The following is a 12,161-nucleotide window of genomic DNA, read 5'->3' on the forward strand; positions in this document are numbered from 1 at the left end:
TGCTGCCTCCCCACACCTCTGGGTTGGCAGGGCCTAGAGGATCAGGGGAGAAGGCAATGGCACCCCACTCCAGTACTCTTGCCTGGAAAATCCCATGGATGGAGGGGCCTGGTGGGCTGCAGTCCATGGGGTCGCTAGGAGTCGAACATGACTGAGCGACTTCACTTTCACTTTTCACTTTCATGCATTGGAGAAGGAAATGGCAACCCACTCCAGTCTTCTTGCCTGGAGAATCCCAGAGACAGGGGAGCCTGATGGGCTGCCATCTATGGGGTCGCACAGAGTCGGACACGACTGAAGCGACTTAGCAGCAGCAGCAGAGGATCAGGACAGGCCTTATCCACCTCGGCTGCCCCTCTGTCTAGTGTGGGCTAGGGGGTGGTCTGCGGGGAACATGTGGTGACTAAAAGTCACACTTGTGATTCATGCATGTTCTGCTTCAAGGCCTTTTTTTGCACAAGCTTTCCCACTGCCCAGAGCACCTTGCCCAGCTTTCTTCATGTGGCCATCGCCTTCTTGTTTTTGAGGTCTCGCTCTGAAGGTCATCTCCTTAGAGAAGTCCTCCCTGACTACCCTGGATAGCAGGACGCACCTCTCCCTGTCATTCTCTCTTGCTGCTCTCCCAGTTTTTCCCTTCATCGCATTTACTATGTGCCCCCAACAGTGTCAGGCAAACAGTAAGTGCTCAGCAGTGTCTGCACATGAAAGAATTTATTCCTGTACATCAGCAAGTATCTGTCTCTTTTCCTTGACTGAGGACAGGGCCATGTTCTGATGTTTCCTCCAGGCACCCAGCATAGCCGTGGGTAAACAGTAGGTGCTAAATATTTGTGTTTGAGGATTAAGTGATATCTAGTCCAGAATAACTGAAGATGACGCTTGGCCCTGGGGGTTGGATTGTGAAGTTGGGGAGTGGGGACAGCGCCGGGAGGATGGGACAAGAAGCCTCTGAGCAGTCGAGTGGGCTGAGCTGGCAACCCAGAGTGTCCTTTATAGTGTGTGGTGCGTGGATGGCACCACGAACGGCTGGGGAACAGCTGTGTGCGAGTGTGGAACACAGGGTGTGAAATGAGTGCCTCAGGCAGAATCAGAGGGAGGAGAGTCAGAAAGAGGAGGCAGGTCTGGGAGGGTCAGAGGGAGGAGGCGCACCTCAGTGAGGCGCTCACTTACTTGGATGCTGCCTCCTCGTCGTATTTCCGCCGCAGCTCCAGCAGCTCTGTCTGCGTGGCCTTTAACGCTGAGAAAAATTAGAGCGCCAGGGTGAGGTTCTCCGTCCCCAGGGAGGTGGAACTCTCTCCCCTTCTGTAGAGCCCAGAAGGCAGAATGAGGCTTGGGGTAGTGAGCAAAGATTTTCCTCTGGGAACTGGCGACAGCAGTTAGTGAGTTTCCTGCTCCTAGAAGGGCTTCAAGCTGGTGGGAGGGCTGTGGAGTGGCCAGGGAAGGGAGGGCAGATGACATCATTCTCTGGGAGTCCATGAAGCTCAGGGGACCCAGGTAAGTGGAGGGGGTGGCTGGTCCCAGAACCTGGGGTATGAGCCCCTAACACGTTGAGGTCACTCCAGGACCTAGGTGGGGCCATCCTTCCATGAGCTCACCCACCCTGAGGTCCTGCCTGGAAGTGAGGGGGACAAGGATGAACAACAAAGTCAATAGGTACATGCATGATAAATAAGGATTTCTCACAGAATTCCAGATTTCTGATTTCTTGAGGAGAGCAGAAGGGACTGGCTGTACTGGGCAGTGCCTGGCTGAGACTCAGCAGGGGCCGCCTCTTTAGATGAGGCCTGGGTTTTCCAGTTTGACCCAGACCCCTCCCCTCCTCCCTACTGCACTCTCTGATCCAGCTGGCTTGGGTGCTTGTCCAGCCCCAGTGGGCACTGCATTTGCCACCCCTGATTTAATTCTATCTTAAACCCTCTCTCCATAGTAGCATGACCCCTGGAATTGGAGCTCCAGTCCCCATGGGGTCATGCAGGTCTTTCCTCTCCCTTCCCAAACGCCTTTCTTGCCCTCTGAGTCTTCTTAGCCTCATTGCCCCCTCCTCTTCCCACTGGACCTCCTGGACTGACTGGCTGGGGTGATGTGAGGGCAGAGGACACGTGCCAGATACATACCTGAATGTAGGACCTTGATCTTCTCCTCGGCTTCCCCCAGTCTGGCTGCCAAAGTGATCTGTACTTCTTGAAGGCCCCTGTGAAAACACCTGGCGTGTGGACCAGCCCCTCCTGGCTTCCTATACCCTCACCCACTCCCTGTAATCTGCACCTGGGTCTTTTTAATGAGTCCTTAGACACGACACGCAGGCACCTGGCTGCCCTGCTCTTTTGCTGACAGTGTGGCTTCCATTAGAGCTGATGCCCAGTTAAGCTTCCAGTGACCCTGCCTCTCTGGCCCTCAATTTCCTCATCTATAAAATGGGGTTTGTTGCAGTGAGAAGCCCAAGTACCACCGTGAAGAGCAGCCCCCACTCGCTGCAAGCAGAGAAAGCCAGTGCAAAGCAACGACATCCAACATGTCCAAAATAAATAAATAATAAAAATGGGGTTTGTGATGGAGTCTGCCTCAGTGGGTACTATGAGGCACGTTCAGCGTGGTGCCCAGCCCCCAGAGTTCCCCCAATACCACTGTTTACTATTATTGTCCCCTGGAGAGGCAATTTTTTCCCTGTCTGTGGCAGGAGTTTGGGAAGCCCTGCCAGCCCACTGTGGCCTAACTCATGTGTGAGGCAAGCATCTCAGCAGAGAAAGAGGACTTCTCACTGCGTTGGGGGAAGGATTATGCGAAGCCTGAGCCTTACCTTATTCCGGCTCAGTAAGTCCAGCGAAGGAGCCTTGTTTACCCTGATCTTATCCCGCCCTCTCCCCTCCTTGCCATTCAAACACATCAGGCATGTTCCTGCCTTAGGACGTTTGCACTGACTGTTCCTTGCCCCATATGCCTGCAAGACTCCCTCAACTCCTTAGGGCTTTGCTCATTCTATTCTCTAGGAAATCAACCCTGAATATTCATCAGAAGGACTGATGTTGAAGCTGAAGCTCCAGTAGTTTTGCCACCTGATGCGATAGCCAGTTCATTGGAAAAGATCCTGATGCTGGGAAAGACGGTGGGCAGGAGAAGGGGGCAGCAGAGGGTGAGATGGTTGGATGGCACTGCCAAATCAATGTATGTGAATCTGAGCAAATTCTGCAAGATAGTGAAAGACAGAGAAGCCTGGTGTGCTGCGGTCCATGGGGTCGCAAAAAGTTGGACACAACTGAGCAACTGAACAAGAACACCTTCTCAGTGAGACTTCCTCTAACACTCTATTGAAAACTTCAGCCTGTCTCTTCTGCTCCCTCTTCTGTTTTATCTGTTGTCACAACCTTTATCACCTAGTACACTACTTATTTATCTTTTTTGTGTCTTCCTCATGCGAAAGTAAACTCCAGGAGGGCAGAGAGTTTTGTCCATTTTGTTCACAGCTGTTCCCTAGAACAGTGCCTGGCACACAGCTGGTGGTTCCATAAATATGTGGGATGAAAAAAATAAGTGAATAACAGAAAAGATATATGGAATGATCATGAAACTGTCCTAGAAAGGCCCTAAGAATGCATATTTTACCAACACTGCACTAACTGTAAAGGCAACCCACTCCAGTGTTCTTGCCTGGAGAATCCCAGGAATGGGGCAGCCTGGTGGGCTGCCGTCTGTGGGGTCACACAGAGTCGGACACGACTGAAGTGACGGCAGCAGCAGCAGCAGCTGTGTGAGCATTGAGCTAAGCATTCAGAGGCGCCATTTCATTTCATTCACTCTCAGGGCAGATTAGGAGTTGATACAGTCAGTGTTATATGTCCATTTGGCTGGGCTATAGTACCCAGTTATGCAATCACACACTAATACAAGTATTGTTGTGAAGGGATTCTGTAGATGGGGTTAACATCTACAATCAGTTGATGTTAAGTAAAGGAAACTATATGCAATAACAGGGGTGGGCCTCATCTAATCAGTTGAAGGTCTTAAATTTTTTTTTTTTTTTAATTAAAAAAAATTTTGGCATTCTGTACAGCATGTGGGATCTTAGTTTTAGTTCCCCAACCAAGGATCAAACCTGTGCCCCATGCAGGGGAAGCTCAGAATTTTAACCACTGGACTGCCCGGGAAATCCCCCTTTAAAATTTTTTTTAATTTTTGTTGTTGTTGACAGTTTTAAGAACAAAACTGAAGAAGGAATTTTGTCTCAAGATGGCAGCCAGCGCTGACTTCTACTTGACAGTTTTCAGCCTGCTGGCCAGCTCTCCCAATTCAGACTTGCTAGCTTCAATCATGTGAGTTAGGTCCTGGAAATACAACTCTTAATTAAAAAAAAAATCCTACTGGTTCTGTTTCTCTGGGGAACCATGACTAACATACCACCATTAGCCCCAGTTTTCAGATGGGGAAACTGCGGCTCAGTGAGGCGATGTGACCAGCCCAGGGCGGGTCACTGAGCTGCTGAGACGTGGTGTGAACCCAGGCCGGCATCTCCATCTTCAGACTGAATCTGGATTCCCCATGGGCCCTGGCAGGGGTGACTTTCCAGGCCCCCTCTCCCAGACAGGTGGAGCAGCAGGGGCCCGCCCGTCCTTCCCAACTCACTTTTGTTTCTCTGCCTCATTTCTCTGCAGCAAAGTTTCTGTCAGGAGGGCTTTGCTGGGAATGCCTGGGAGGCGGCTCGCCTCGGTCAGCGTGGGCCCGGCTGGTGACGTCCCCTCTCTCTGCTCTGAAGGAAGAAGAAGAGGGAAAACTGCCCATTGCTGAGAGCGGCGTGACGACCAGAGTCGCTTTCTGCAAACCAGATCGATCAATGGTTCTGGGAGGAGAATCAATTTCCCAAACTCAGCACTGGAGACAGCACAGCTGTCAGACCTGCTGTCGCCATGGTTGGCTGGGTTGCAGCCTTGGCGAACACCTGCATAAGAGAGTCAGACTCCCATCGTGTGGGCCCTGGGTGGCACACCCAGAGGTTCCTTTGCCCTCTCAGACCTGTCCCTGCCTCCTTGGCCTTCTGTATGATTTTAAAAAACCATGGTAAAATACACGTAAAATTGACCATTTTAACCATTTAAAAATACCCAATTTAGTGACACGTAGTATAGTCAAAAATACTGTGCAATCATTATCAGTAATTCCAGGACGCTGTCATCACCCCAAAATGAAACTTGTCCCCATTAAGCAGACACTCCCCACTCCCTTCCCTGGCTGACAATTGTTCTGCTTTCTGTTGCTATGGATTTGTGTATTTTGGATATCTCCCATCACTGGAATCATAACGTATGTCCTTTTGTGACTTGATTCTTTCACTCAACATGTCTCTGAGCTTCATTCAAGTTGGACCATGGGTCAGTGCTTCATTCCTTTTTTATGGCCGGATAATATTCCATTTTATGGATGTATCATACTTTGTTTTTTTCCCATTCATCCACTGATGGGCATTTAGATTATTTCTATCATTTGGCTACTGTGAACAGTGCTGCTATAAACATTTGTGTACAAGTTTTGTCTGAGCACTTGTTTTCAGTTTTTTAGGGTATATCCCTTGGAGTGGAATGGTGGGGTCACAGGGGAACTCCAGATTTAACCTACTGAGGACCTGACACGCTGTTTTCCCTTCTCCATGATAGATGGCACACACTCAGATGTTCAGTCATTACCCCTCACCTGCAGGTGCCCTGGGGCAGGGCCCACATCAGGTCCATCTTTGTGAACGCCATGGGGGCTCATTCGGAGATCAGTGTGTGCCTTTGGCACTAAATTCACGGAGAGAGAGATGCCCAGGGGCCAGCTATCGAGGATGAGTGGCTCAAGAGCTCCAAAATTTGGTCTCCCAATCATGGGTCCACGTGACTCAGTTAAATTCTGTCCTGGTTATAAAGTTTCTACTGTGAGCCTGGCACAGGAGGGTGAGTGTAGAGCTGGGCAGTTTGTAGAGTGAGTCCCCTGAGAGGCTGGCAGAGCGGTCAGCTCATAAGACACACATAACACGTGTGCACACACGGTCTGGGAATGTTCCAGATGTGAAGGTCACAGCAGTGAACAGAAAAGCAAGGTTTGACCATCATGATGCAGAATAATAAGGGTCCTCAAGAAGAAACACAGCCCAGGGCCAAGGTCAAAATTTTTTGTTCTGATTCCCTACTTGGCTACCTGTTGCTTCTGTGACTCAAGTTTCCCCATCTGTAAAATGGGGCCAGTGAGCTGCTATGTGAAAAGCACACCGCACAGAGCAAATGCTCTCAAGAGGCAGTTTCCACAACTACTATTAATATTATTCTTAGAGAAGGAAGTTCAGACCTCAGAGGAAGCGGTGACAGCTTTGCTGGGGAACCTCAGAGGCTTCATAGAGGCATACCTATGAGCAGGGGCTGAAGAACTGCCAAGTCCTGGCTTGTCAGGGTAGCTGGAAGGGTATTCCAGGCGCAGGACCAGAGCTGGCAAAATGCTGTTATTTTAGTCACTGTAAGTCTTCCCCAGAAGACCCTGCCTAGGGCCAGGCTTGCAGCAGGTGCTCACTACGCAATGTGGGGGAGAGGGGTGAAGGGAGGATGTTGAGAAATGGGGGAGTGTGAAAGTGGTTGTTTCCTGAAAAGTGACTTTGTGTCATGCTTCCATTTGACAGGCCTCAGCCCATTTTGTCTTCACTACATGCCAAATCTGGCTCGTTACCTGTTTTGTCAATAAAGTTTTACTAGAATAAAGCCACGCCCCCAAATTAATATGTAATAATTCACATGTTATCTATGGCTGCTTTCACCCAGCGTCATGTAGTTTTGACAGAAACTGCATGACCTGCAACACCAAGGTAATTACTTTCTAGTCCTTTTCAGAAAAAGCTTACAGACCTGAGGTAAACCCTACTCATTCATTCCTTAGACAAGAAGCCTTTAACCCGACTCTTTCCCAATTCTCTGCTTATTTTTTTTCCCAAAGACTTTTCACCAACTGACATACTATATATTTTACTAATTTATTTGTTGACAATCAGTTCCTCCCTCTAGAAGGTCAACATGATGAGGGCAGAGATTTTTTTCTGTTTTATTCCTGGCTGGGTCCCTAGTGCCTACCACAGCGCCTGGCATGCAGGTCAATGAACACCCAAGACTGGGATGGTTACCAATGGCTTTCACCTGCTACTATTTGCTCTCCCTATGGAGACTTCTTACCTTACATCTTACCTTCCAGAGGTAATCACCATGCTGAATTTTGTTCATCATTCTCTTGCTTTTAGACATTTTATCACAACATATGTACACCTAAAGACTCTATTACTTGTCTCATTTGGAGCTGAGACAGTGTTGTGCTCCTACACCCTTTTTCCCTCTCCTCCTGGGCACGGACTACATTTCCCAGCCTCCTTTGCAGCAGCATACAGCCACGTGACTGAGCTTTGGCCAATGGGATGTGGCCAAGGTGATGCTTGCCGATCCGAGGTCTGGACCCCACAAATCTCAGTGTGATCCTCCACATTCTTTCTCTGCCTCTTGATCAGATGTCAAACATGCACTTGTGACTGTGGATGTTGAGTGCTGACGACCACAACCTGGGTCCCTGAATGACCGTGTGGACCATCCCCTGAAAGTTCTCCTCTCTTCAAATACATTAACCCTCTGAAATTTGGTGTCAGCCTGTTTCAGCAGAAGTGTACCTTAATCCATCCCACTTCTAAAATGATACAGTTGAGTTCCCTGCCCCTCTTCCCCCCACAGGGGTGGCAGAGTTTGGCTGCCAAAGATTCACAGCCCATTTGCTCATTATGGACATTCTGTGAGAGCCTTATCAGTACCTTTGGTGCCGACGAGCTCAGGGTGTCTCTTCCACGAAGCGTGGAACTCTCGCCGCAGGGGCCCACTGGGGTCGAAGCTGGGGGGCTGCAGTCTGTCGTCTGGGCTGCGTGCCACCTCAAACACAGGCACGGGGTCTGCACAGAGAAAGGAGGACAGTGGTAGGGGGAGCTCTGCGGGCCAGGGAGCTTATGTGGGAGGAACCATCCATCGAGCCGTCTGGAATCTCTCTGCTGGCTTATGGGAGCATTGTGTACTTTCTGCTTATGAGGGAGCAGAGCTTCTCCAGGCACCTGCTCTGAGGAGCCTGTGCTGTTCCCATGGATGTGGATGTCCTGCCCAGCTGGGAATAATAACAATAATTGTTACAATAACTGCATTCTGGTGATTCTAGATGCCATCGGTGGTAGCCATGAGATGGCGTATTGCTCCAATCAGAGGGAGTGTCACTTGGCAAGGATCCCAGCAGGCACGCTCTGAAATTCACAAGTCCAAGTGCTTCCTTCTCAGGGAACTTCCCAGACAAGGCAGCGGGGATCGGGGCAGACCTGCTTGGGGGATATAAAACTGCTCTGAGGACTGGCCCACGACCTCACTCAGGACTTCCTTCCTTAGGCTTTCACCCAGTTCCCCACTTCTCACTCTCTCCCTATTCTCCTTCACCCAAGGTTCCCTAATAGCATCCTTGCACATATAATCCTTGCAGTGCTTTTCAACAGATCTGGGACAACACACCATCTTTTGTGAACACTTATGGTTGATTAAATGATTTTTTTTTCTAGGGACCAAATATAAACCTGGATATAAGGTGTCTCCAAATGTCCCAACAGCAAAAAAAAATTGAGGACTGCTGGTCTTTCCACCAGGAATTCTGTCCCTATTGCTGTCAGCTAGCAAGCACTTCCTCTTCCTTCAGATGTAGAGTCCAACCATCTCTTCTTCCACTTGGGGCAGGTGGTTGGTGGAGCATCTTCCAGGTTACAAAGCCAGTCCCTGGGAACCAGTCCCACGATGCACCAGCATCCCCTGGAGGCTGGCTTAGATCTAACTTGTTTTCACAGATGAGGAAACTAAGGCTCAGAGAAGCGGTGATTTGCTGAAGCGTGGAGGAGAGACTCAAGTCTGGATCTCTTTCTCTAATGCCACAAAAACTTCCTGTCCCGGTGCTCTGGATATTTCAACCCCAGTAGCCACGTGTAGGAAGGGGCTTCCCTGGTGGCTCAGGGGTAAAGAACATGACTGCTAAGCCAGGAGACATGGGTTCAATCCCTGGGCTGAGAAAATCCCCTGGAGAAGGAAGTGGCAACCCACTCCAGTATTCTTGCCTGGAAAATCCCATGGACAGTGGAGCCTGGCACACTACAGACCATGAGGTCACAAAAGGGTCGGACGCACTTACTGACTAAACAACAACAGCAGCCACGTGTAGGTAGGTATTCATGGGGCCCCAAGAAAGCCAGGGCCTCTTCGCTTCAGGCCAAGGGGTCTGGTCTGTTCCACAGTGTTTTCTAATGCCCAAGAGCCCTCTCTCTTTCTGGTTCCTCCTCTGGGATCTCCCACTAGCATCTGCTTGGCCACTACTCTCTGCTGGTGTGGACCCTGGAGTCAGACATCCCTGGTCCAAATCTAATCCATACTTGCCTCTCAGGATTGCTGTGTGACCTTGGCAAGTGGTGCTGCCTCTCTGTGCCTCACCACAAAAGTACCGACCTCATGAGCCTGTGATGAAGATTCATGCAAAGTCCTCAACATGGTACCTGGCCCTTGGTCAGCTCAGAACACATGGAAGCCCTTGCTATTCCCCCTGCCCTTCTGAGTGCCAACAATACTGACCTTCTTCTCTCAGTCCCTCATATGCACCTTCCCATCCCAGAGGCTTTGTACAACCAGGAGCCTTCTGCCCTCCTCTGTCCCTTTCAGCTAGTTGATGCTTACTTGTCTTAGCAATTCGAATGCCAGTTCTTCCAGGAAGCCTTCCCTGACCAGTTAGCTGGTTTTCCGGTATGTGCTCTCCCAGCTGTCTGCACCTCTCTTCCACAGCAGTCGCTGCACTTCCAATTTCAATGATTTACAAGTGCATCTAGTGAATACCCGCTGGACTGCAAACTCCACACGAGGCAGGGCTGGGCCCGCATCTCCTTTTGCTCCACTGGACCCCTTGTGGGTGAATGATGCCTGATCCACAGTCCAACCCAATAAATATCTGCTGGTGGGAGAAACAGGGTAGAGCTTGTACTCGGGGGCCTTCAGGTCCAGCTGGAACAAGGCCACCTCTGCATTTTCTCCCTCTCCTCCCGCCTGTCTGTCGAGGTGGTGGGAGGCTCGGACAATGGGCGTTGTGTCGAGGTAAGCAGGTGCACGGGAACGCCGCTGCCGTCTTTCCTCTGTCAGCACTCCCCCCACGCCCCGTCATTAGGCAGGGCCTGCTCAGCGGGGTATGCCATTATGTCTCCCCGGGCTGATGTAATTATACATTGACATAATTAACCCAGCAAGCGCATTAGGCAGGCCAGCTAAAAATTCATCTATAATTATTTGTTGTGTGCATGCTAATGAGTCCATCTGCACTGCCTTTGTACAACACGGACAAATTAATTTACAAGTCTGGATTTTTTAATAAGTTCAAGGAAACGCTTCCTATTGTGTCCTGGTTTTTGAGAAAAGAAGAAACAGGCGACAAGCGCTTGCCAGGGTCAGGGAGGTTAGATAAACACAGAGGCTGCAGCTCCCAGCTCCAGGAGGTGGAACAGATCCAGCTCATGGCTCAGGGGCTGGCTGGCCAGGAGCCTGTCCAAGCCAAAAGACGCCGCTCGGGTGAGAAGGGATGTCATTTACCTCGTTTCCAGGGATCAGAAATGGAGGTTTGTTCTGCTCGGAGGCCCTGTGGTCATTCTTTGTTGCCCGATACTCGCTGTCCAGGGGAAGCTGACCTCAGGTGACCCCGGAGAGGCTCGAGGAGTGTGGGGGGGGGCAGTGACACTCTACGGGGCCAGCGGGTTCCCGGGCTCTGTCTCTTTGCCTTCATTTGCCCGTAACAGGGTAGAAAAAAAGTGTAAGTGAAAGTTAATCGCTCAGTTGTGTCTGACTCTTTGCGACCCCGTGGACTGTAGCCAACCAGGTTCCTCTGTCCATGGGATTCTCCGGGCAAGAATACTGGGTGACGACACTCTCAGAACCCGAAGTCCAGCACTGGTCTTGAGCCTCAGTTTTCCCACTAAAAAGTGCGAAAATGAAACAGTTTCTGCCTCTCAGAAGTTACTACTGGGAAGACTGAAAACGATTATTGGGAGAGGCAGCATGATTTAAGGACTGCTGGTGTCAGCTCCAGCTCCAAACTGGCCATGTGACCTTTGGACAGTTAGGTAACCTCTCTAAGCCTCTATTTTCTGATCTGTACGATGGGGCTGCAAGGACTGGATGAGAGAATGAGATCTGCACAGTGCCGGGTGGAGACTAGGGCTGGGCACAGAGCGGGCTGCTGTTATTATCCTGAGAGGGGCAGCACACCTGGCCCCACGGTGTTCCAGCAGCAGCGGTCTGTGGCCAAACTCCAGGAGACTGAGGACATGGTGAAGCCTCATATACTCTCTTCAGTGTCTGGGACACTCAGAGTCCAACAGTCCTGCTTTGAACTCCACTCAGGGACTGAACGGAGAAGGCAATGGCACCCCACTCCATACTCTTGCCTGGAAAATCCCATGGACGGAGGAGCCTGGAAGGCTGCAGTCCATGGGGTCGCTGAGGGTCAGACACGACTGAGTGACTTCACTTTCACTTTTCACTTTTCACTTTCATGCATTGGAGAAGGAAATGGCGACCCACTCCAGTGTTCTTGCCTGGAGAATCCCAGGGATGGGGGAGCGTGGTAGGCTGCCGTCTATGGGGTCACACAGAGTCGGACACGACTGAAGTGACTTAGCAGCAGCAGCAGGGACTGAAAGGCTCCAGCTTAGAAAGAGTCATCCAAGGAGGGACAATCTGTCCATTGTCCAACCTCCCCCCACCCCACAACCCCAGAGCACAGCGGGGAAAAGCAGAGTCCTGTGACTTCCCTGAAGTCTGAAAGTGAGGGGGTGGTAGGGCCAAGATGGGCCTTTGGGCCTCTTCTCCCCACACTGTGCTTCCCCTGGATCCTCGGTTGGAGAGAGAAAGTGAGGGGAGGTTCAGATGACAGCCAAAGTCAGGCAGTGGCTGAGTCCTAACAGCCAGACCACTTTACATGGATTAGAATTCATTCCATCTTCACCACAACACTGTTGGTAGGGCTGTTGTGTTCCTAGTCTACAGATGGGGAAACAGGCATGGCGGGGGGCCGGCGGGGTGGCGCGTGGAAATCACTTCCCCAAGGTGAGGCCTGATAAA

General features: G+C 50.7%; 1 protein-coding gene across 3 annotated transcripts in view; it reads right to left on the bottom strand.

Annotated features, from left to right (window-relative positions):
• CUX2 (cut like homeobox 2) overlaps positions 1 to 12,161 on the bottom strand; it is a 277,595-nt gene that overhangs the window by 32,323 nt on the left and 233,111 nt on the right. For all 3 annotated transcript variants that reach the window (XM_027566784.1, XM_027566782.1, XM_027566785.1), the window contains exons 5-8: positions 7,802 to 7,936; positions 4,618 to 4,741; positions 2,115 to 2,191; positions 1,171 to 1,237 (exon numbers count right to left, since the gene is read on the bottom strand). In XM_027566784.1, coding sequence (XP_027422585.1) covers positions 1,171 to 1,237; positions 2,115 to 2,191; positions 4,618 to 4,741; positions 7,802 to 7,936 — 403 coding nt within the window. The remainder of the gene's footprint in view (positions 1 to 1,170; positions 1,238 to 2,114; positions 2,192 to 4,617; positions 4,742 to 7,801; positions 7,937 to 12,161) is intronic.

This window comes from Bos indicus x Bos taurus, chromosome 17 (genome assembly GCF_003369695.1).
Source record: "Bos indicus x Bos taurus breed Angus x Brahman F1 hybrid chromosome 17, Bos_hybrid_MaternalHap_v2.0, whole genome shotgun sequence".
Classification (NCBI taxonomy): domain Eukaryota; kingdom Metazoa; phylum Chordata; class Mammalia; order Artiodactyla; family Bovidae; genus Bos; species Bos indicus x Bos taurus.